General features: G+C 33.9%; 1 protein-coding gene across 3 annotated transcripts; it reads right to left on the bottom strand.

Moving 5' to 3' along the window:
- Nucleotides 1-697: 697 nt before the first annotated feature.
- LOC124542900 lies at nucleotides 698-21477 on the bottom strand. 3 transcript variants are annotated; one of them, XM_047120813.1, is made up of 10 exons: nucleotides 21320-21477; nucleotides 12347-12472; nucleotides 11722-11898; nucleotides 8634-11605; nucleotides 8384-8552; nucleotides 8226-8297; nucleotides 7969-8146; nucleotides 7575-7812; nucleotides 5970-7124; nucleotides 698-5894 (listed from the first exon to the last, which is right to left on the bottom strand). In XM_047120813.1, exons 2-10 carry the CDS (start codon nucleotides 12454-12456, stop codon nucleotides 5440-5442), a joined length of 5526 nt encoding a protein of 1841 aa, XP_046976769.1. In that variant the 5' UTR covers nucleotides 12457-12472; nucleotides 21320-21477; the 3' UTR covers nucleotides 698-5439. The 3 variants fall into 3 exon arrangements, with proteins under 3 accessions (XP_046976769.1, XP_046976768.1, XP_046976770.1); XM_047120812.1 differs by lacking the exon at nucleotides 21320-21477 and adding an exon at nucleotides 20960-21280; XM_047120814.1 differs by lacking the exons at nucleotides 11722-11898; nucleotides 21320-21477 and adding an exon at nucleotides 20960-21280.

The raw sequence follows: 21477 nt of genomic DNA, 5'->3' as shown, positions 1-21477 counted from the left end.
AATACAGATTTTGGTCATATTTCTTGTAAAATATAGCGCAATTCTTTTCTTTTCATTTACTTCTCTAGGAGTCTATTTAGTGAGTCTCAATTTATTTTCCAAAGTATTTATTGTAGTGCAAAACATTCAATAAAATTTTAATATTTACGAATATATGACTAATTAAAATTATATTTATTTCATATTCATATAAATATGTCACTCGTACAAGATATATCACAGATCTGGTCTATGGATCTTTTTATATGTTGCTGATATAATAGCCTATTCGAATGCGAATAGAAAAAAAGTTAAACAAACGTTAGACTTACGCATTTCTGGCGATTTGTTATTAACTCAGCCATATTGTGCTCTAGAAAGAGCTTATGACTAATAAATCGTTATTTATTACACTTTGCTACTTATTTACTCTTTAATCTTACTGCCAAAATTCCGATAAGTTTCGTTCGTCGACGTTCAAAACGTCGTTTTCGCAAATCCATAGTTAATACCATAGATAAATCAAGCTCTCGAATAATTTCGTGTCAAATGTGTAATTGGCTTTTTTCCTCTTATGGTTGGGATACAGTATTTTGACGTTTATGTTTAATATTCGTGCCCATGAACTTTGAATGCGCATACATAATCCATCAAGGATTTTAGAGAACTTTGCTGAGAATAAAATTAACAGACATTGGGGTTTAATAAAATAACCAAATAAATGCACATTACTTTATTTAAGGAAATATCTAATACAGTTATTATTACCAACAATATACACATTTAAATAAACTCTTAATAAACGATAAAAAGTTCTTTTTCATATATTCAAATAACAATTTATATTATTAAGCATCGATACATATTTACTCTTTGTCGAGAATTGAATATAACCATAAGGTAAAGGCATCGAAGATAATATTATAAGCTGTTAAAACAAAGCGTTACCAATTTTTTTTACTTAGTCATAAATATTTAATACAAGAAAATATACAGCATATATTTAAATAAATTTTATCCAATAATAAAAAAAATACAGGCTACTGAATGAATATAATTCCAAACAATATATTTATGAATTCACAAATACATTTTATAAATGGTTACTCAAACAAAAATTGAAAAATTATATTAACTAGCGATATTCGCATAGTAGTAACAAAACATTCTGGCTTTGTACTAATGTGTCCAGCACATACAATTTTATAAAATTTTATTAGTCAACTGGGTTACTATTAGTGTATAAATATTAAAAATTATATTGCTTTTATAAACCATTTCGAAGTTTTCGCTTAAATATTATTTTATAAGCACAACTTGCATTTGTTTATTAAATAAAATGCTAAAAATAAAATATAACGTTACTATAAAAACAAAACTTAAGAAAAAGAAGAGATATATTGTAAAAAATAAAAAAAAAACGCAATAAATTAAGTCATAAGTAGTATATAGATATAACGATTATGGAATTTTATATTCCACAAATATTATATTTTTTAAGTGTAAATTATTTAAAATAATAATACAATTATTATGATATGTAAGATGACATAAGCCGTCTTATTTGTCCAAAACATATAATAACTTGCATCTTAAAGATTAAAACCGATAATACAAATAAATAAAACACCATAATTATCAATCGGTGGGACTAAAATTTTCTAAATAGTTTTCGAGACAAAGCAGTTCCTTGTTTATAAACAAAAATAGTGACAAAGGTACGGTGTTCGAGAAAATACTGTGTTATAAAAAATTTAACAAATTTTTAATATGTATCCAAAATTGGCTTAAAAATGTATTTTATTAATTTAATGTGATTATATAAATTAAGAGATTTATTTATCGTTTTAGATAATATTTTAGTGCCATATAGTTTTTAATTATGATTTTAATGTCGATCAAGACATGTTCCCACATGTGTTAAAAATAAATCTTAAAAAATAACGACATATCTGGATTGAGCGTACCAAGTATAATATGTAATACTAGCAGGCCTGTTTCCATGTTACGTTATTCATCCAAATCTCGATAAAAATACATAGGAAGGATTTATAAGTAAATTTGTACAGGTATTACAAAATAAATGGACGTATCAGTAGCCTGGTCAAATCCTATAATAATCTTATTTCTATAAGCGCGATGAAAACCTACAACTAAAATAATCAATTAATTACGATTATTTAAAGCAATAAATTAACAGAAGATATCATTTTTGTTAATTTAATACTTTACATTTTTGAAAAATTAAAATACAGTTGAGTATATAAATTCTAATTTAACGTATTATACATAATTAACATAGCAAAATATAAAAAATAATCATGGCCTACGTTTATCTTTAACAATGGCTGATGCAAACCTGAAATGTAAATATTGAATACTGAGAGCATCATTGAGATCATTTATAGGGTTATCCCCAGTTATTAAGGATACGTGCATAGTACGACATAACTTACATGTAGCATCGGCGAAATTCGTAAAACCGATCACATCCGTATACCATACCGAGTTAAGTACGCCATCCCAAATTATCAACATTTATTTCTTATACGAATATGATCTTTACACAAACGTAATAACTTGTAATATCATATGAAATTATATATTCGATTTACATGAACTAGCTGTCTCAGGTTGAACTGACACGAGAATCTATAGCGACGAATATAGCGTCGAATAGCGCGATAGGAAGCTATTTATATTGGTCGTGTAAATCGGCAGTAATCAGTTTTATTGAATTTGCCGATGCTACTTCTAAGTTGTGTCGTACTTTACACGTATAGACATTATAAGCAACTCACTATTTTATTTATACACTAGAATTGTATTATATATACTTTATCTTTAGATAAAAGGTTAAAAACGTGTTGATAAAAAAGCCGTTAGAAATATAAATTACATATTACATTCATTCAATACTGAGGAGATTCCTTCGTTAAATCTTATATAGAGTTAATATCTCGAACCGCAAAATAATAACGAATTAAGTCACATAGTTATAATAGAATAACTAAAAGAGTCGAGAACGTAAGTCGAGAGCTACGTCCAGGCTACTTTTAAGTACCTACTTCAGTCAAAACTATCCAATTTGTCAACCAACCCTGTCTTGGATCCCCAAACAAAAAAATAGGTCTCATATTTTACCTTTTCATAAAAATATGAAACGAAATTAACAAAAAGTCATCGTAGCGTTACCGATTGTAATTCAAGAACAATTTCGTAAGGCCTTGCTGTACTTCTGTAAGAACAGTATTCGAATTAAGGATTAAATCAATTCATACCGCCCAGTACAACAATAAATTGCTATTTCGAGTGCTAATATAACAGCGTATCATTAGCGTGTTAAGTACAAAATAAATTACAAGCTAAAAGAGATAAGTAGCTTAGTGGAAGTTCAGCGAAAAACTCTGCTGATAAAATTCCATCATCTATTATAGAGATGGAACATAACAGCATGTGAAGAGGTAGACGATAAAACAACTCGGTCACAAGCAATGGACTCAGTTCATTTGATTTTTCATATATCCGAGTAATCAAACGGAATGTTAATAGTGAATAAATAAAGTCCATGCCCGTAAGACGATGTTACCTGCGTCCAAGAAGTTGACGCTTGAAAAATACATTTATATATAATCGAATTCGTTGAACGAAAAGTGCGACACAAACTTATAGCTCGGCCACCAAATATCGTATAAAAGACCTGCATGCCATTTGCAGCTAAGCATTTCAAGAATCGTTGCAACTTAAATAACGATATTATTATTATTAGAATATTTGAAAATAAAAATATAATATATACACATATAGTACATCAAAATAAGAATATACTACTCTGTACAAGAATATATTTGTAAATTAAAATGAAACCAACGATTAACATTTAACACTAGGTTTAGTAAACTTTATAATGTATAGCTTATAATGAATGAATGAGTTCGAACGCGGACAATTATCATTAATTTTATACACATATATTAAATACTACATGGAATTTTACTAAGGGGACAAAATTCGACGTGAACTCTACCTCCTACACAAACGGCTATATTTATTAACAATTAAAAATTAAATAAAAGACTAGTAAAAATAAATTTCGCTAGGAAAGCAATTATATAATTAATATTGATTTCCTTAATAATTATATATGTCACAACACTTATATTCCTACATATCTTCATTTGAAAATAATAAATAGGAAATGATGATCCTATTAAGACGTTGGATAAGTACCTGTACCTTGTTAAGTACCAACGTTAGAGATTGCTTAGATCGGGAGAGGAGAATGCGTTAAGAATGAAATTCTACTTTTTGTATTAAATTAATCATCACCACAATACATGGGCGCAGTTTAAGTCTAATATATTGAGCGTGATTCGAGTTCCAATAATAGATTTCACAACTGAATACGGACACACTGGCTTATGGACATACTTTTGTCATCTTAACGTTTAAGTGAAAGTTGGCACGTGGCAAAGTTTAGCATTCTCTTCTGAGTATACCTATATATTATATATACCTCAAATGGAACATTTATATTCGTTGGCAATAGAGATTCATCAGTTGCCTTAATAAAGGTGCTCATTATATTCGACTGTTCAAAAAATGGTTTCACAATTAAATTATCTGCCATTCAAAAGTGAAATCCAAACTGGAACTGTTTATTCACTAAATGTTTCTACAACTGTTTTAAAATAAATACATTTATGACTATTTCCGCTACTTCACAACAAATATTTTACGTTTAGATTCATAATTGCAAGTAACATTTATAACACTAACATCAAATTTCTGAAATCGATCAGGTTGACTGGCTAATCAGAATGGTCATAAGTTTAGAAACCTATGACGCATTCAAGCTGCGTTCAGATTAAAACCATTTCATGTTATCCTGACTGTAATCATCACCTCAGACACGGACTGTAAGTGTGGCAGGTTCAAATATCAGGAGTATATCTTAGTTGCGCAGTACGCCGTCGCAATATGGGACAAAATGTTAATCTACTACATTCAATTGTTATAGAATAAATGCTACTGATGACACCGATGGATCTTAAGATATGCATCCACATATATTATGGTTATACCAGTTAAAACATCCAGATTTAAAATTCTGATAAATGTGTGATAAGTGCACTGCCTTCGAAGGCTCTATAACTACAATGTGTTCGTCAACATCTATAACATTTCCACTTCCAACTTAATGTTCATTTAAACCAAATCTTGTGATAAACTGGGATCGATTACAACCTTTGTAAATCATAAATATGTAAATAGTATAATCTCATTTAAAAGTTAATTAATATTTTTGAGTAAATAAGATATAAATAAAAAAAAAGAATAGATTAAGAACTTATAAAATAACATCTACAAAGATTTTCTAGAATTATTCACTTTATGTGAATTGAGTAAGGTTAGGTAAGATTATTACTTACAGTTACTAGAAAATATATTTTTATTAAATTACTGGCCCTTATCCATGTCAGCGCTCTTATCACTGAACATTGGCTCATCCTTTAAGAACGTTCCCGAACGTTCCATGGCAGGAATGTTTTGTTCCCGTTCGCAATCCTCCCGCCTCTGCATACTGTTGTTCGCATTTTTTGGTGCATGTTTCTGCTGCTTGCATGATTTTATCGAAGAAGATTGTGATTCTTTAGTTACCTTTGGAACGATTTTTGCCGAACTTGATTTTGTGGCGTTCATCAAAGATCCGGACACTTTTCGCTCGCAGGTTTTGCTCTTACTCTTAGCTGATACCAGAGCGTTGCTTACCTGCCAGGATTTAGCGCTGACGTTTGATTTATTGTTCCCATTGCAGGACACGGAGTTTTGATTATAATATACGGGAATCTTAGTTTTAATCTTTGAGTGTAGCAAAGATGCTGTCGAATGACCCTGAGATTTTGGAATCACAGCTGTAAAATAAAACACATAATTAGGACAAATAGATACAATTATAATTAAGTGAAAGACAAATAAAAGCAACGTACATTCGACTGAGCCCTTGCCGGTATGTTTCGTTTTTGTGTATGTGGCATATTTATTACTGTTCTGAGACCCGCTAAGCGAATCAGTCGATGGTTCCGCTGTACGTGGCCGAGATGAAGTGGCGAGGCTATCTTGGGACATTGTGTGGGTCTTGTGTTCATATATCTGGTTACTGGTTATACGACTGGCCCTTACGTTACGAGATTGTATTGGACTTGAATTGCGAGAAGACTCACTGGATGAAACCATCTTATTAACAAGCTTTCTTGGTGGCATTTTTTTCTCCTTTTCTTTGGGTAAACGCGGTTCCAAATATCTTGGTTTCGTATTTTCAAACATACGGGTTGATCCTGGTTTGTTGTTGACGGAGCGATCTTGAGATGTCAATGTTTTGGTTTGGTTGAATTTCGCACGTTCTTCTTGCGCTTTGGTCGTTCTGACTTTGGGCATATTTGCTTTATAAGCGATCTTCTTTATGTCTCGAAGCTCAGCGCTGCTCATCAATTTATCTTTCGATCCCATCACAATTGGTTTCGGCTTATAAGGAACGAATGAGTTTCGGACTTTCTCCATATCTAGACTACGAGTAGTAGCAGAATTAATGGTCTTCGAAGGTTTACTTTGATAGGCACTCTTGCTCTTCCTATCTTGTAGAGGAGAATTTGTCAAGGGAATAGCTTGCGGACCATACATGATACAGCCAAGTTCTCGCAGTCGGCGTCGTAGATCTGTAGGTAAATCCTTGAAAGCCTGAGTGCCAACAACTCGAGGCGCGGCCCTTACGAGTGCTCCTTCGCACTGCAAGCGCCAGCAACTCGCATGACTGAATAGAAAATTGGAAAGTTCCGGGCCATTAGACGTCTGACCGCCATTACTCATAAAATCTTTATTGGTGAAATTTTGACTCTTCATTTCCTTAACCAAATGTGAAAGAAATGCGTATACACGACAAGTTTCATCCGGCGGTGCCCATTCGATGGCAGCGGCCAGGCAGTCATCGAGGGCTTGTTTAGCCGACTGGTGTGCGTCTGGGGCTGTAGATACAATCTCAAGCACTGCCAATAATCTTGGTGCTGCGAAATGTGCTGCAGCATTCACCAGACGTCGACACATGCGCGCCACACTCTCTGCCCATCTGCTATTTTGAAGTGATGCAACTAAAATAATAAATTACTTGTTGAAAACCACTAAATATGGGACTTATTTTAACTTTTAAAATGTATACTTTTCGTTTGACTGATCATATACGGGCTCAAATAATATTAACAATATAATTTATATTGTGATATCGTTGTCACACAGATATTAAAATATCGTATATAGTTCGATAGTTCTTTAAAATATTTAAGAACATTTGTATCTACTGTCTTACATTCAAAATTAACTCATTACAGTACTAGTAGTATTAACTCATTACATTACACCTCAAATATCTTTTACGAATTACGTTACTTACTGTTTTCATTGTTAGTTTTATTACCGAGTAAGCAATTAAAAAGTTGTATGTTTCACCCATCACAAGTGTACATAAGGCCTAAAGAATTAGCGCTACACAAGACTAATCTTTAATGTTATAAATTAGCTTTATTATTAGTGACGTGTCGCACCTGTAATGCCACATCCATAGACGGTGTCGATAAGGTTATCAATCGTCAAATTAATTATGTGCTCTTGATAACATTTGTCCAGTAGCTCTTTAGGCAACGTAGCAAAAGCTTTAGTAGGCCACACTTTTGTGAAATACTTCGTTATCCACCTTAGGCATTTACGATATAAATCGTCCAATCCATAAACCGATGAGAGGGGGAAGCATTCCAACACACCAGCTGTGCACACTTGACACGGCTAAAAGCAATTATTCCAATCAAATTATTAAAGCGTATATATTATTCTATTGAATAAATAATAGTATTATTTTTAAAATTATTACAGTATAATATAATTAAGTGATTAAATTTCTTTATTAAATAATTAAATTATTATTGCTGTATAAATACCCACCCTGTGGAAGTGATGGCAATATCTAGCTTTTAGTGTGAACATTATGGCTTCTTTCAATCCCTCAAGACCCAACATATCGGCGATGGTTGCCAGTTCTACAATGCTTATCGAATCAGGAATATTCGAAAGGCCTGAATATATATGGCACAGAGCGAAGTGTACAACGTTGAAGGAAAACCTTTAGAAATAAAATGCATGAATTTGTAATTGAATATGAGGAAAAATTCGAGCTTTAATAAATATACTACAATACTTACGGCGGTAAAACAATAACATTTCCAGAACTTTCTACCCACCCACCGCTCAAAATACCGGCAAAATATTGACATCTGAAATATTTTTATATTAAATAAGTAGCTAAGTAAACTGAAATATAAAAATAATTATGATACTATTTATTTATCTTCAGAAATACCTTGATGATAATATACATTTGTGTGCCTTAATACGCTTCCCTGACACTTCGACGATAACATCAGGCGCTATTTCTTCTAGGAACATTCGCAACAAGTCTTGACCTAATCGAGACTGACAATTGCCTATTAAACTGGAGGTTTGACTCGTCTCTTCAGTAGTACTATTCTCTAAAAAATATATATTACTATTTTAATAACAACTAGTTTACAAATGTGTTTAATTGACGACATATTTAAGAATCGACTTACCAATGACAGACCGACACATACTACTCTGCACGCTGCTGAGTTCCGACACGTCGGAATTATTATGCTCATCTACTTCACAAGCACTAGACCCTTGCCTCGACGGGGATTGTGTTCGTCCAGAAAGCGATATGGGCATACTTTTGCTAAATTCATTCTTCAGATGGGGAAAAAGCCTGTTTAAGCTTAATGCATTCTCTGAATGAAATGAACTTATGACCTCACTCGACCTTGATGTACCTGCTTTATTTTGTTCTGACCAATTGTTATCGGGTATGGATCTTGTCATTCTTGCATCCATAATTTCTCTCTCGAAATCATCTGAATTTTGTATCGGTTTATCCAAATCCGATAACCTAACAAATAGATCAGTATCCTCACATTTTGTCGTCTCCTCGCGTATTACTGCTCTCGAGTCTGGTTTAAAGGACTTATCACTTTTACGTCGAGTTGTTCTGTCATTTTTTATTTCAGCTTCGACTTCGAATGTTTTATTGGATTTCCGACAGGTAGGCTCTGGAATGGCTATTATATCAGAAATACTGATGTTAGGATCGTTACACAACGATTCATATCTTTCAAAAGTTACAGACTGATCGTTTGTCTTAGAACTGCATGGTAAAGGTTTTTCAATATATGAATTTTTTGGAGTCTTTGAAGTTGGAATATGTTTCAATGAAGTAGAGGTTTTTTCGTTCGATTGCTTTTTAGCATTGAGTGAAGATGATAGTCGGGATGGCATTTCTTTTAGTGTAGATTTCTCACCCAAATCGATGTACATAGAAAAAATGTTCCCTTTCTCGCTGTTTTTATCAACGTTCGTTGTTTCTGGAGGTAAGGGGTCAGGTAAAGTTGATAAATCAATGTAGAATTTATGGCCCGATTTTTCTGAGCTATCCGAGTCCACGGAACTTCTACTTTTGTTACAGCTATCATTACTACCGACCTTTAACTCATTTTTTAAGGTCGCACACGTTCGGTCACTAGGTTTTTTAATATTTACATTTTGACAGGAATTGCTTTTACTGTCATCAGCTACTTTAGGACTTAATGACATATCAACTACCCAGGCGGATGCTGATGCAGATTTTGATTGTTTTGAAGAGTTTTTATTTTCATTATCATTCAAGCTCTCCGTCGTTATGAATATATTGTCTATTTTTTTCCGAATTGATGGACTGCTACTTTGTGTCCCTAATTTAGGTGAACTAATGTTTTCCAGAGAAACACAATCTGATACAAGTGGGGATTCATTATACCGATTAGACCTAAAGTTTTTTAGACTTTCCCTACTCATAACTATTGTATCACTTTCGCTTTCTTCTGAATCATAATTTTTCAAAGAAGAACCCTTTAAAGACATTATAGAATTGTGTGGTGTAGTCCCCATATAAACTGCACTGGTTGACTCTTGAGCGGGTGCAACGTTATTAGTTTTACATGTATCAAAAATTTCTTTATATTCTTGATTATCATTAGCACTTAAAGAATCTTCTGTAATAGGAGTCATTTCAAATATAGTTGGCGATAAGTCCTTTTGTATTGAATCAGGTTCTTTATTATCTGCTTGTTCTAATGAATCTTCATTATCATTACTTTCAGACCAATCCCCTGGACTAATATCGTGACCCTTGATTGTAGAACAAGGTACCGGCTGGCTTGGAACAGGTATATTTTTAGATTTGGCTTTCGCCTTTTTAGTCAGAATTTGACTGTGTAAGCTTAATGATACGTGTTCTTCGTCAACCAAACTTGCTGCATCAATAAAGCATGGTGTTGTTTTAACTAAAAAGGGTGCGAAGTTTTCCGAATCCGATATATTATCCTGCTTATTTTTTTCTACTATGGCAACATTTTGACTAATATTCTGACATTCATTTTGTATAAACTTGTCACAAGCTTCCTTATCTGATAATTTAGGTGGGAAAACTGATTCCCAAGACCCAGTTTCTGAAGATACCGAGGATGACTCTAATATTACAATTTCTTCATTCTGTCGCTGTTTCTGTTCCTTGGAGGATTTACTACAAGCTTTCTCATTTGATTTTTTTTCTGAACTATTTTTCTGTTCTATGTAATCTATACCTTGTGATGTAGTGCAAATCGATAATGGTGTGGTGCGGACAATAGGAATTCTTATCATCTGTACCTGGTTTACGTCAGCTTCTGGACTGGACCCTTCTTCTACGGTTCTGTCATGTACTGTACTATCAGATAAAGATATGTCCGTTAATGTAACATCTTTATGACTGTTGAGACTTTCCAACAAACCAGTATTTTCCAAGCCCGAATCAGATGACGTAAATATGTTTTCCATTTTAAAGCTACTGTCTTCAGCATTTAATTGAGACAAGCATCCAGAAGATCCCAACGCAGGGGAACAAGTATACACAGCAGACAAGTAGTCTGAAGAGGAACTGGGCTCGTCTGTGATTAAGCTGTCTGGAGAATATGTTGGATCTATGTTTCTTTCAGAGAAAGAATCGTTACGGACCGCCTTTTTTATAAATTTACTATTGTTCAACACAACAGGATCATGCGGTAATTTATTATGTATATCACAATCATTGGAATGTTTTATGGTCTTGGGAGAGTGACTAGAAATAAGGGACAACGAAGTTGGTTTATTGCGTTGTGTAACTTTATTTGATTCTTGTGATTTTTTTATAGTCTGAAATGCATTTGACAAAACATCTTGTTCTATAAGCTCTTGTTCCAATAAATTTCCCTCAATATGCACTAATGCATAGTATTCTTTTGTTATTTCGGTACTTGGACTTAGGCACGATATTTGTTGACCTTTTTTTTCTGTTAAGGGACTTGTACAATTTGGAGTTAGAAATACATCAATATCGTCTATTTCATCCTTTGTTTTATTTAATTCAATGAAATTACTTTTTGTAAAGACGTGTTTTTTCAAAAAAATTAAAATCTCCTTTTCTTGGGTTGTGATATCGCATTCGGTATAAGCATCGCTGAAAACAAAAAAATGGTGAAGATATTCTATTTTTTATAATCTCAATCAATCACGTTAATTACCCACTAATACTTATTAATAAAAATCATGTTAGTATGTTATACAATGAATTACCTTATAAACGAATATATCTCATCAAAAGCTTCTTTTTCGATGTTAACATGCAAAAATGCTTCAAGCTTTCTATAAAATTTGTTTGTACGTGCTTTTAGTATGCAAGAATGAGTTAGTATTTTGTGGTGTTTCCCACACGCCACTTCTAGATCAGAATAAATCGATTCGTCAAAAATTCTGCAAAAAGATAAAATCTCATAATTGGATAATTTAATAGAGTCTTGTATATTTTTTGTTAACTGGTACTTTTGTGCCGTAGCAAAATGTGAATTTGTTGTTTTTAAATGGGAGTATTACAAAAAGTTGAAGTGGAGATCTAGTTCGAAATCCTTAAATGATAGGGAAACTGCTCAAAATACTTTAAAATATCAGCTTACTGGTTAATAATACGCAAATTAATGAATTTAAATTAAACCATAAGACTTAGAATAATGCTGCATGCACTTCAAATTAGTTAAAATATAAATTAAAATTTTAAAAAACCTTAAATTTCCTTTAACAATATGATTAGATTTGTATTAGTTGATGCATTAATTGTTATTATTGTTAGTTAGTACTTTTGCAAAATTAATATTTATTAATAACTAAAGCCGACGTAGTCTAGTATCAAGAAAAAATATCTTACCTTGCTACATCCTCTTCAAGTTGTCTCTGAAGATATAGTTCCAATTTTGACGCTTCGTCTGATGCAGATGATTCACTTGCCGACACCGGCTTAACCCTCGGGTCCGGCATTAAGCATTTCTTACACCTTGTTTGAAAATAATGCATATTTTAAAATTTAATCGAGCCAGATCCAGTCTTTTAAATTAGCTCAAATAAAATGATTCAGAAAATTTATAGGTAATAGGTGAATTTAGCGGTAATCATAATAGCACCACTTTTATTTTTTTAATTCGCTTGGAACTAGATTTATGTTACATTGACAGAAACAAAATACCTAAACAAATACCCTAAATATGCTATCATATTCAACCATCATAGTAATGAAATTAAAGAGTTTTTTTAGGCATTTAGTATTAATTCAATAAAAGAGTATATTTGCCATCCCAGAGAACCAAGTGCGCAATTTGTGCATAAACGAAAGGGATAATCACTTCAAAGATATACTTTTTACATCGAGATCAAAATGGTGGACTCGTGTTTCAGCTATGCTAAAAAATTCAAGTTTATTCTGCGACTGACACTTTCGTGAACAGCAGTGTATGACCTAAACAAATACTTTGAATGCTACTAAATAATATATTTAAGTTCCACGGCTGAATAGTTTATTGTTATGTTATCTGACTTCCGCAACTACTTTTCTATCTTTCATAAATCTTATTCACCGTTATTTCTTTTCTAAAAACCTATTTCAATGTAAAATTCTCTATTAACGAGCGACATAATGAAATCAACTTGTGCTCTCAATGAATATTTTTAAGGTAAATATTATATAACACCATAACAATAAATATTATACAATACCATCATCTATATTATATAACAACCTTTATAACTTTCCCTACACATAGAAACAAGGACGAAAGGCAAGTTATGCCATTTAAAAGATATGCTTTGAAATTTTTTATTCAATTCAATTCAATTCTTAGTTTAATGGCTTTTAGTTGTGCCGGCAGGGCACAGATTATTTCGCCAATGTCACGTAGGATGGAGAAGACACGAATGAGATTGATCGGTACGGTTGAGACACTAAACTCAATTGAATTTTAAAGTCAAGAATAGTAGTATTAATTTCCTTGTTAATCCTTAACCTAGAACAACACAAACATTAAGAGTTAATAATAGGATAATTAAAAAAAAAAATAGTTGTTAGTATTCTAAACTATATATGTAATAAAATATGAAAAATTGGACTATTCACAACTTAATTTTATTTAATTTGATATATTTACATAAGATTGAACAAAATGGACTAAACACAAACGTCAACAAACATTCAACATTTATAGGGCGAGGGACTTTAGGAGGGAGGATGTCATAAATGGGACGAAGAAGTTTAGGGCAAAGGAACAGGATATGGGTTGCAGAGCCTTCGTCTAGGCCACATTCACACAGCGAGTGATCACGAACTCTGATTTTTGCTAGATGAGTAGGTGTGCATGAATGGCCGAGGCGTAACCGACAGATGGTGGAGGTGACCCAACGGTCAGCGTGCCTGTGAGATGAAAACCAAGGTCGCCTCGGAATTTCAGGTTGTAACGCCGAATAATATTTACCCTTGACCAATTTTGATGAAACCCAAAAAGAATTCCAGGATTTAATCAATTCAGCTTTGGCTAGAGAAAGCAAATCCTGAGATGTGTTGGCAAAATGCTCAGATGTACCAGATTGGATAGCAATCTTAGCATATGAGTCTGCCATCTCATTACCAGATATAGCTGAATGGCTAGGAATCCAGACCAGCAGGACTTGTAGCCCTTGTTGATGACAGGACAACAGGGCCTCTCTGATCTTAAAAACGATTGAAAGTCTTGATCTGCTACGAAAAGGATTCTCTTTAATGGCTAACAGACAGCTTAGTGAGTCACATAAAATAATTGTTTGCTGAATATTGTGTGACAGGGCATACTTTACGGCTTCCAGTAAAGCGATGGCCTCACCGGAGAATACAGAGGTTTCGGGGGGACATTTAAATAATAGGGCTATTTTAAATTTAGGAATCCAACAAGCTGCACCAACGCAGCCGGTCGGCGAGAGCTTAGAGGCATCAGTATATATAGGGAGATGATTAGGCCAATTTTGATGAAAAATTGTTTGAAATTGGATATTAGCATCAGGGGAACCTTTTACGATTCCAAGATTTGTTATTACCGGAGGATTATAAATAAGTGCTTTAAAGGAGGTGGAAAAAAGAGGATTAGAGGGAAAAGTGGTAAGTGGATGGGGGAGTTTGGTATACTTGAGGAAACTGTTTAATAGGAATGGGGATGCCGGATTATCTGGGTTACAAAGGTGGGATAGTTTGTTTAATCTAATCAGTAGAGGATGGGAGGGTAGCTGTAACAATCTGATGATAAAGCGGTCACAAAGATATTGCCTCCTTATCTGTAGAGGAGGGTCAACACACTCAACCTGCAGAGCATTAGTAGGGGTGGATTTCATCGCACCCAATATAATACGGAGACATTTATATTGTATTTTATTTAATTTTTCTGAAGCTGATTTATTAAAAGGATCCAGAACGAACAGTCCATAGTCCAAATGACTACGAACTATTGCGTTATAGATCAATTTTAATGTATAAGGGTGAGCTCCCCACCAGACTCCAGACACAGCTCTAAGGGCATTAATAGATTTTTCACATTTCTTGGCTATGTAATCGGAGTGAGAAATTCCGTTCAGTTTGTAATCGAGAATTATACCAAGAAATTTTGTTTTGTCTACAAAGTTAATGCATTGACCCTCATAAAACAGATCAAAGGCAGGAATACGTCTTTTTTTCGTAAAAATCACTGCTTGACTTTTGGCTATCGACAGCGACAAGCCATGGTCACAGAGCCATTGGGATAGGTAATGCAAAGCAGAGTTTAATCGAAATGATAAATTTTCAACGGAACTTGATCTATGATATAAAACTATGTCATCAGCATACTGGAGGATGTTACAAAAGTTGTTAACAGACAAATCGAGGTCATGAGTGTATATGCTATAAAGCAGAGGACTGAGTACAGAGCCTTGAGGAAGACCTTTCCAGACGAATCTGGGGGGAAGTGAGAGATGTTGGTGTCTTACCGTTATTGATCTGCAAGTTAACAGATTACATATGAAATGAACTATCCTCGGTGGTATACTCAGCTGTTGCATTTTCTGCCTGAGCAACGGAAGAAGGACATTATCATATGCAGAAGATATGTCTAGAAATATTCCCACAAGGTACTCTCCTTTCGCAAAGGCAATCCGAATGTCTGTTGTAAGTATGCTTAGACTATCAATAGTGCTCGACCCCTTCCGAAAGCCAAATTGAGAGGGAGCAAGTATGTTTCTGCTTTCCATTAACCATTCCAGGCGATTCTTCAAGAGATGTTCAGTGATCTTTGCCAAAGTAGATGATAAAGCTATAGGTCTATAAGAATTGCAATCGGAAGGGTTCTTACCCGGTTTAAGAATGGGAATAACAATTTGTGACTTCCAAGGTTGCGGGATGATTCCTTTGATAAAAACCGAGTTAATAATATTTAAAAAACAATGTTTAGCTTTATCATTCAATTTGGAAATAAAAGAGTAAGGAACGCCATCTTCCCCAGGTGTCGAATCGGATAGACCATTTAGTGTACATTGAAGTTCGGAAAAAGAGAAGGGGGCATCCATTTCATCCAAAGTAGATGCTGGCGTAGAAATTAGAAAACTGTCCTCATATGGGACAAAAGGGGGGGCAAGCTTATCAGCAAAATTGTTAAGCCACTCAGAAGGAGTATTTGAGGTAGGGTTGTCAGAGTTAAGGCAACGGCGGAATTTTTTAAGTTGGGACCAGACTGCAGAGGAAGAGGAACGAGGGCTCAGGGATTCACAAAATTGAATCCAACTGACTTTTTTCTTTTTAGAAATCAAACGTTTTAATTTGGCATCGATTCTCTGATACTTGTAAAAATTATCCATAGACATACACATAGTGTATGTTTCTTCAGCCTCTAGTCTCTGTTCAGTTAATCGTTTGCATTCCTCATCCCACCAGGGGGTGGAAAGCAAATGATTTTTTGAGATGTGTTTTTTGGGAAAATGGAGATCAGCTGCAGTTAAAATACCATTAACGAAAAGGTCGTAGCAAAGGATTACATTTCGATAGTCTTGCGACACAAAGAGGGAGTCAATCATGTCGTCAACAGATTCAGCATATGCAGACCAATTAACATGCTTTAATTTATATTTTAATAAAGGATTTGGGTTGGAGTATGGGATGGATCGGTTATATAAAGAAAGGAGGATAGGGAAGTGGTCACTACCAAAAGAGGATGATAGGACATTCCAGGATAATTGAGAAGCAAGGGCAGGAGAGGTTAGGGATAGGTCAACAACGGATTTTGGGTTTTGGTTGGGGTATACTCTACGAGTTGGTGAGCCATTATTGAGGATGCAGAGGTTTGCATCATCAAACATGTCCATCAACAAGAGAGCAAACGAATCACAAAAATGTGAACCCCAGGAGGTATGGTGGGCATTAAAATCCCCCATGACAAGGATAGGATGAGGGAGATTAGAGAAGATGGCGGATAATTCGGGAATTAAAGCGGGATTAGGATGAGGGATATACAGGGAGAGAAAAGAGATGTTGAGGGCTCTAACAGCAACAGCATTAATATGCTGGCTGGACAGGGATAGAGGGATTTGGGAAAAGGGAAGGGAGTGCCGAATAAAAATGGCACTCCCGGCATAACCATCACTCCTGTCATCTCTCAAACAGGAGAAGCCCGGTACCCGGAATCGGGATCCAGGGATCAACCAAGTTTCAGAGATGGCAATAATGACAGGTTTATGGAGATTAATAAGAGAGAGGAGTTCGTGTTTTTTAGGCCGGACGCTCTTGCAGTTCCATTGAAGGAAGCTGATTGGGGCCATTTTTAAGGATTGAGAATAGTTGACCTAAGTCTTGAGCAACGTTGGACGGTAAAGGGATATCATTACAGGTTGAAATAATGCTTAGAAGTATCTTCGTTAACATTTCCAAGAAGTTGGGATTGTTATTTACGGGGAGAGGAGTATTTTGGTTGAGAGCACAACCGTTGGGAGTAGTAGAGGGACAATTGCTAACAATGGATTGGTGAGCCTGTTTATCGTATCCTTTTCCAAGCGGTGATCTTGGGCGAGGAGTACTTATAACAGTCTTACGATAGGATCTGACAGGTGAAGGGATAGATTTGTTTGGGATAGTTGGAGAATATATAGGAGGGGTAAACATCTCTTTTGCAATCTCTGCATAGGATCTACGAACAGGAGGGAACCTTGAGGATGCTTCTATATATGACACATTGTCTTGGGACATAACAATTTTTATGGATTGTTGGCGTGAAAATTCAGGACAGTCCTTATCCGTAGTAAAATGAACACCTGAGCAATGTAAGCAAGTGGCGTTATCCTTACTTACATCACAAGACTCACCTGTGTGGGATTTGGAGCACTTAAAACATCTAGGTTGTGATCGGCACTGAGTTTTTATGTGACCATAACGGCAGCAGTTCAGGCATTGGATCGTCGGAAGTTTATACATTTCTACAGGTAGGGAAGTATGATAGGAAAACACTTTATTGGGAAGCATTTGCCCCCTAAATGTGATAACCACAGATTGGGTTGGGACCCATGTGATAACACCATCGGTAAAAGTTTTCCTGTTAAGGCGTCTGATTTTTAAAACTTCACCACATCCAGAGGGAAGTTCGAGTGATGATGCTAATTCATCCATTGTCCAGTCCACGGGAATACCCTTAATCAAACCCATTCTAGTAATATTGAAAGTCGGTACAATAGCTTTATATTTACACATTTCAATAACAGGGTTTGCTAGAAAGGAGTTTGCTGCCTTGCTTGTTGAAAACTCAACAGATATTTTATTGCGTCCTACATTTTTAAGACCATCATTAATAATACCACTAATTTTGTGAGTATGTAGAAATTGCCCAAATTTGATAGCCCGTATAGTAGTTCCTGAAGCAGGATCAGAGACTTCCCGGGACACATGAACAATGAAAGGGCCTTTGTCACTGTCTAAGTAACTCTTAGGGCCTTCAGAGTAGGAAGGATGGGTGTAGATCGTTTGGATGGAAGGAGTTGCGGTTGTGGGATGAATTACCGTTTTTTTTATGTTGGAGTCGGAATTAATTGATTCCTTATCACTTTGTCGTTTACGAGAAACAGGTAAAGAAGGAGAAGAACAATTGTCAGGAACTAAATCTACTGAGCCACCTGGATCAGGGGGTTCGGGAGGAGTATCAACCTCCATTATAAAACTTAAAAACTACAGAATATTAAAATACAGCAAATACTCACAATATGAATAAATGTTAGTAACACCACTAACCCAAATATCAACTAATAGTACTATTAACAGTAAAATACACTACAGAACTAAACGTAAACACTCAAAATCTCTTAACACGTGTGTTAACCAACACTAACGCAAGCGAAAAAAACTGCTTAAAAATCAAATTTTTTATTTCAATGTTAGCATCATTATGTCATTAAATCCAATGACAAGGAATATAACACAATTCAGTAAATTCTGAATCACTTGGTAAGTTTATCACCAAACTGAAATCTAGGATGAACTACTTCAAATATATTCCTTCAATTTCTTTAATATGCTAACATGAACTTAATTATCCAAATTGACCTACCTATCATATTAAGAGGCTCAAAATAAAATTGTAACATAAAATAAACCACTTCATACACACTCTGAGAATATTAATATTAAGAGCCAACAGCGGTCATAAGCTTCATCCTGACACTTTAAGACTATTCTCGTCCCCACTCTTCGAACAAGCTTTTATTTTTATTGGAGGATTAAACACTAAATAAGGATATTAATTATTACTTAAAAGCCGTTATTCTAATATTTTATTAAAAACATGTGTCTCTATAAATAAAAAAAAGAAAGCCCATAACTTTTTTTTTTTAATAATATTGGTTGGTGGCGAGCATACAGGCAGCCTGATGGTAAGTGGTCCTGCAACTGCCCTCAGACAATGTAAGTGGTACCTACCCAGACAGGCTTACATCAAGTAAAGTTTGTATTTTTTTTATTAAGGATAAATAATAAAGTGTAATATCATTATTCAAATTTAAATTGAATGTAATGATTCATTAATGATGAGAGTAAATTTTTTTTAATAAAACAAACTTAAAAGCATAGATATATAGACTAATTTGTCTGTTTTTATTATTTGTAGCAAGCACACATTTAGGAGCGTCAATCATGCTTATGCTCTCTGTTGAACAGATCTAGGAAAAAGGTTAAAAAATAGTTTTTCTTATGTGCCATGTCATGGATTAACAATGATTGGTGCACATGATTAAAACAAAAAAACAACTTGAGCACAATTGTCTAGTCTTCACGGAAAATTGCAGCTGTGACCCAATTTCATTAAGAGGACTTCGCCATCATTGTTATCTTAAGATGTAATAAGATGCATTAATACTTTGGCACATGGGCTTCTGAACAGTCTTGTGGCCACACATGTGGAAATATATCTATCTATATATCTAAAATACGTATAAATTATAGCTCGAGTCTAACTAGATTTAAATGAAAAGTACATGAACCCCTCTATATGTAAACTCCACAACATTGTGAGCAGTCTGAAGATAAGCAATAATGTGTGTTTCCTCTATATTGAGAAACAAAATAAGCATACACATTAAAACTTCACTGAATAGGTTTGGTATGCACTGTAAGAAAGATATATACGAGAGATAAAAACAGCTTACTAATCTGAGTTTGAAATATAAATGCTGTTTGCTTACAATAGTATTCGGATGAACCTTTTAATGATATAGATTATTGTTCTTTTTGGTCAATAAAAGTCAGATACTTAGAAAAATAAACATTAAATAAAATATCCATATTTATCATCTGCATTACAACTTATTCCCACAAGGAAATTATCATGAACTAAATATATTGCCCCCTTTACAATTTCCAATCATATTTTTGACCTAAATTTTAATGTCTATTTGAGAAATCATTGTGGAATTTTGAACATTTACCACAACATGTTTCTAGTTATTTAAAGTACCTATTTCCAATCAAAAATGGATAAAATTTTGTTGTCACCATATCTTGCCTCAAGGTAGCACATATGTTTTTATATTTATAATATTTTCACAAGTCTGTTTACATAAAAAACTTTTATATTAAAATGACTTCAGTATATATTAAATTTCAAATCAAATTTAAATGCAAACCATGTTTCTATTGTCTACTACTAATATATGACATCATACTCTAACAATAACAGTGTGAGGTATTATAAGATATTATTATAAGAGCAGTGTAAAAAATCTCACATATAGATATAAGATAAAAAGGGGATTTGATTAAGCATATTATATAGCGATAAAAGGCCAAGAAATATAAAAAAAATGCAATAATATTTTTTATTTGCAGTCAATTTTTTCTCCTGCAATAATAACTTACCACCAAAAAAAGTTTTTATTTATTTAAAATAACTCAGAATATCAAGTAACTTATTAACTAGATAATAAGATAGATAATAAAAAGAACAAAATAATTCTCGTGACATACCAAAAAGATTCCAATAAGTGCAGTAATTCTTCGACTTTAAATAGTGGTGAGTCCACGAAAATGATAACAATTATAAGAGAAAACTATTTTCACAAGAGAACCGTATTCACTTTTATAGAAACGTATTTTTACTTTTTTACGTTTTAATTAACTAGGAAGTGATTAAACGCGCAAAATCTCCTCTGCACAACTATCGATCGATCGGCAGTCGCTACTAGCGCCATTGTCAAGACCGGTATTTATGATTTATCTGTGTATTTTTGTCACCAGTAAATAAAACCACGGTAGCAGGTCTTTAGTTAAACTTGTCACTTTGGATTTTGATAATTACTCTGAATTTTCGGTATATTTTTGCCTTACCTTAGAATATTTTTAAAACCGATACGTATGTGACGAGACAAAGATTTTCTTTTCTCTTTGGCAGTATTTACGCCTGCGTACTGGATACATCTACGTACATTTTAATTATTAGAAAATAAGATCATAGCATAGATTAAAAATCTCATTACGAGGAAAAT

Source organism: Vanessa cardui, chromosome Z, assembly GCF_905220365.1.
Source record: "Vanessa cardui chromosome Z, ilVanCard2.1, whole genome shotgun sequence".
Taxonomy (NCBI): domain Eukaryota; kingdom Metazoa; phylum Arthropoda; class Insecta; order Lepidoptera; family Nymphalidae; genus Vanessa; species Vanessa cardui.
Note: the sequence above shows the minus strand (reverse complement) of the source record. Positions and strands in the feature narration are given on the sequence as shown.

Excerpts from the sequence above, each read along its gene's own strand:
- LOC124542900 (XM_047120813.1), bottom strand. The coding sequence starts at position 12,456 with ATGCCGGACCCGAGGGTTAAGCCGGTGTCGGCAAGTGAATCATCTGCA. Across the intron at positions 11,899-12,346 it reads CTTGAAGAGGATGTAGCAAG|AATTTTTGACGAATCGATTT; the intron begins GTAAGATATTTT and ends ATCTTTTTGCAG. Across the intron at positions 8,147-8,225 it reads AATGTTATTGTTTTACCGCC|GTTTTCCTTCAACGTTGTAC; the intron begins GTAAGTATTGTA and ends TTATTTCTAAAG.